The sequence below is a fragment of the Setaria italica genome, chromosome VIII (genome assembly GCF_000263155.2).
Source record: "Setaria italica strain Yugu1 chromosome VIII, Setaria_italica_v2.0, whole genome shotgun sequence".
NCBI lineage: Eukaryota > Viridiplantae > Streptophyta > Magnoliopsida > Poales > Poaceae > Setaria > Setaria italica.
The window spans coordinates 10,357,030-10,360,400 of record NC_028457.1 but is presented as its reverse complement, the minus strand read 5'-3'; the positions used below and the strand labels follow the sequence as shown (position 1 = coordinate 10,360,400).

General features: G+C 42.9%; 1 protein-coding gene across 1 annotated transcript; it reads right to left on the bottom strand.

The window, feature by feature from the left end:
• Positions 1-798: 798 nt before the first annotated feature.
• LOC101759696 lies at positions 799-2,506 on the bottom strand. Its single transcript, XM_012848011.3, has 2 exons — positions 2,406-2,506; positions 799-1,308 (listed from the first exon to the last, which is right to left on the bottom strand). Exons 1-2 carry the CDS (start codon positions 2,493-2,495, stop codon positions 862-864), a joined length of 537 nt encoding a protein of 178 aa, XP_012703465.1. The 5' UTR covers positions 2,496-2,506; the 3' UTR covers positions 799-861.
• Between the last annotated feature and the right edge of the window lie 865 nt (positions 2,507-3,371).

Genomic DNA, 3,371 nt, shown 5'->3' with positions numbered 1-3,371 from the left:
GTGGCGGCCGGCGCGACTTCGTGGGCCGGCGCGCGCGCGTTTGTGGGCCGCGGGGAGGAAACGAAGCCGCGGGCTGCGGCGGTGGGGAGCTGGGCCGGCCAGGAGAAAAAGAGGAGGGGGCCGGCGAGCTGCTGCAGCTGGGCCGCGCGTGGTTCACGGGCCGCGGGGAAGGGAGCGAGAGGCAGGCCGCGGGGGTAAAGACGCTGGGCCGAATGAAGAAGAAAACGAGAAAGGAAGGAGAGATGTGGCCCAGGTGGAGAAAAAGAAAAAGAAGGATAAAGAGAAAAGGAAAAAGGTTTTGGAAATTGAATTTAAATTTGGAAATTCAAAATTTGATTCAAACTCAAGCAATAAAAATAAATGCACCAGCATGAATGCACAATTAACTCCTATGATGAATTTAATTAAATTAAAGAAAATGAATTTAAATGCCTAGAATTTAAATGACACCCTAATTTGAGCAAATTTTAATGAATTTGAATTATTCAAAATTTTGGGTTTTACACGCCGCCGGTCACCGCCAGTCCCCGCGTGCGAAATGCGGAAATGAGGAGACGAGGGGTAAAGGAAACAGGATAAAAGGAAAAAAGATAGGATAATTAACAATGCCATTTTACGTTTTTTCCAAACATACCCTTATACTACCTATACTACTCATGCATACTAACTATACTACAGCTTAAGGTTCTAGTAGTATACAATTAATCTCAACCGTCGGATCCTTACATACAAATCCTTTTCAAACAGTAGTATAAGGTAGTATTGTGTACCCTAAAAGACCTCTTTTAGGTAGCAGCTAGTGTTCTTCATGAAGCCACCATCTAGCTCCAATAGTTGATTACATATGAGCAGTCCAGTCTCTCAGTCATCCTCTAGATCACTGAAGGATACATCTTCCTCCTCACCTGCTGGAGCGGTGTTGCCTGTTTTGCTGGGCACAAGGTCCATATCCTGTAGCCAATCATCTACTTCTTTTTCATCATCATCCTCTACGAGGTTGGGGTTAGACTTCTCTGTGGGTAAACTCTCGACCTCAGTTTTCACCACCAGCTCTTCTTGAATTACAGACTTATCAATCACTTCTGTGTCAGTGGTTGAAATTGGATGCTTTTCAGCCTCAACATTTGGCACGGGATCAGAAGTTGGTTCTTGGACCGATGGTGCTTCAGACATACTACTCTCGTTTTGGATGCTGGAGGGCGACAGTGTGCTATCTTCAGGTTGTGTAGAGGGAGCACTCATGTTTTTTGATGATGGTTTGTTCTTTGTTGGTGAACTTTGCAATAATTCTTCCCTTGCTTCCAGGATCTGCACGAAATAGAATTTTAGGAAGGCAGATCGAACAAGAATTATGTATCCACACTTTAGTTCCTAATATTAAAATACAGCAAGAAACTTCAATTCAATGTTCACATTTATTATTAGACATATTAAGTTATCAGTATAGTTTCCATGGATGGTATGTATATTTTGAGTTGACTGTACAGAGTGCGCATGATACTAACAGCAGTATGACGTGAATATGTCATCCGCAGACAAACATGGGTTGTAGGACAGATCACAACATTACGTTAACAATGCAGTTCTGAGTGGTTTCATGAATCATATGCACATTTGACTAGATTGGAGAATTTAGTTTAGTTGAAAAAAAGGGAGTAATTACTGAAGGATATCCAGCATAGAGCTACTTCACATTAGAAACTGGAATCTCCCTTTGGAAGGATTCAATTTTCAGAAATCAAAATTATCCCCACCACAAGAATTTCCAAAAGAAATTACAATATCGAACATAGATGTCTAAACCCCACTCCATCTGATAATGATTGGAACTTAGGAATGGGCATACAAAATGCTCTTGATCAACAAAGGTTAAATATGAAGGAGAGATTTGCATCAAGAGCAATCATTAATCTTTGTTTGCCTACACCATCAAATACTCATCAAGCTTTATGTGCTTGGATCATTTATCACACTATGATGTCGCTCTTGGGCTTAGTTCAGCTCACGCTCTTTAGTTGTTATTACTGTGTTCCCATTAACTTGGCAATAAATAAGCTATTTAGACTTCAAGCAAGAATGTGTAAATGCTATGATGCATGCTGGATGCATGACTTCAATGATCATCCGCCAATTAAATGATCACCAGTAGGGAGTAGAAAATGGTTTCCAGATAGACTATCTCAAATCTAAAGACCATTTTTTGATTTTAATATTTACAATCCATAAGCAAGTAATTTGATTTCTGATAAGATCTATGTAAGTTGCCTTTGCAATCAAGTCTATAAGCATATGTTTCTTTAGGGTATTTGTAGTCTGCTGGCACACAATAGATAAACATGATAATCACTCAATTAAGAAAGAAAATCCCACAAATAGAAAAAAAGAATAAGGGAAAGGGAATATACTTGTGGTGTTGAAAGAATTTCAGCATCTTGCTTGTTGAGTTTCGAATGTAGAAGCACAAAATAGATCTTCCAAAAGCATGCTTCACTCATAATGGTAGAGCAAAGCTACCAACTGGTGAATGACAAGATGAAAAAGGGAGGTGGGAAACACTCACCCCGGCGCCTCCTCTCAGGAGGATGAGGTGGCGGCCATGTAGTCGGGAGCCGCCACCGGCGTGCTTGGAGAAGGATGCGGCGGTTCACCTGCACGAGACAGAGAGAGAGGCTGCCCGCCGCCGCCAATCGCCGTTGCCACCGCCACCCACCGCCCCCGCCGTTGCCGACAGTCGCTGCCTCCCGCCGCACCGTCGCGCCAGTCACCACCGCCATCGCCTCCGGTCGCCCCAAGTCAAAGCGTGCCGGCGGTGGAAATGGGGACACGAGTGAAGGAGAGAAGATTAGATAGGATTACTAGGAAAGATGTGATATATTTCAACAATGCCATTATAAATATTTCCAAACGTACCCCTATACTACCCATACTACTCATGCATACTATCTATACTACAGTTTAATGTTTTAGTAGTATACAATTAATCTCAACCATTAGATTTTTACATAGGAGTCCTTTCCAAACAGTAGTATAAGGTAATACTGTGTACCGTGAAAAACCTCAATGCTGAACCCCTCATTACAGCATTCACCGACGAGGAGGCGCACGCTGCGGTGGGTTGCCTGAACCGCAACAGCTTGCCAGGTCCGGATGGTTTTGGACCGAACTATTACACAGCCACCTGGGATACAGTGTCACCAGCAGTGATGGAGTTTGCGCATGAATTCCATCAAGGCACAACGGATCTTGAGCGGCTAAACTGCGGATATATCGTCATGTAGCCAAGCAAGTTCAGACCTATCCGCTTGCAAAATTGCTCGAGCTCGGTTTGGATCCCTTCATTTTGAAAGAATTGCAAAATTCATTTAATGGAA

Coding starts and splice junctions, on each gene's coding strand:
- LOC101759696 (XM_012848011.3), bottom strand. CDS start 2,495: ATGAGTGAAGCATGCTTTTGGAAGATCTATTTTGTGCTTCTACATTCG. Junction 1,309..2,405: donor AAATTCTTTCAACACCACAA/GTATATTCCCTT, acceptor TATTTCGTGCAG/ATCCTGGAAGCAAGGGAAGA.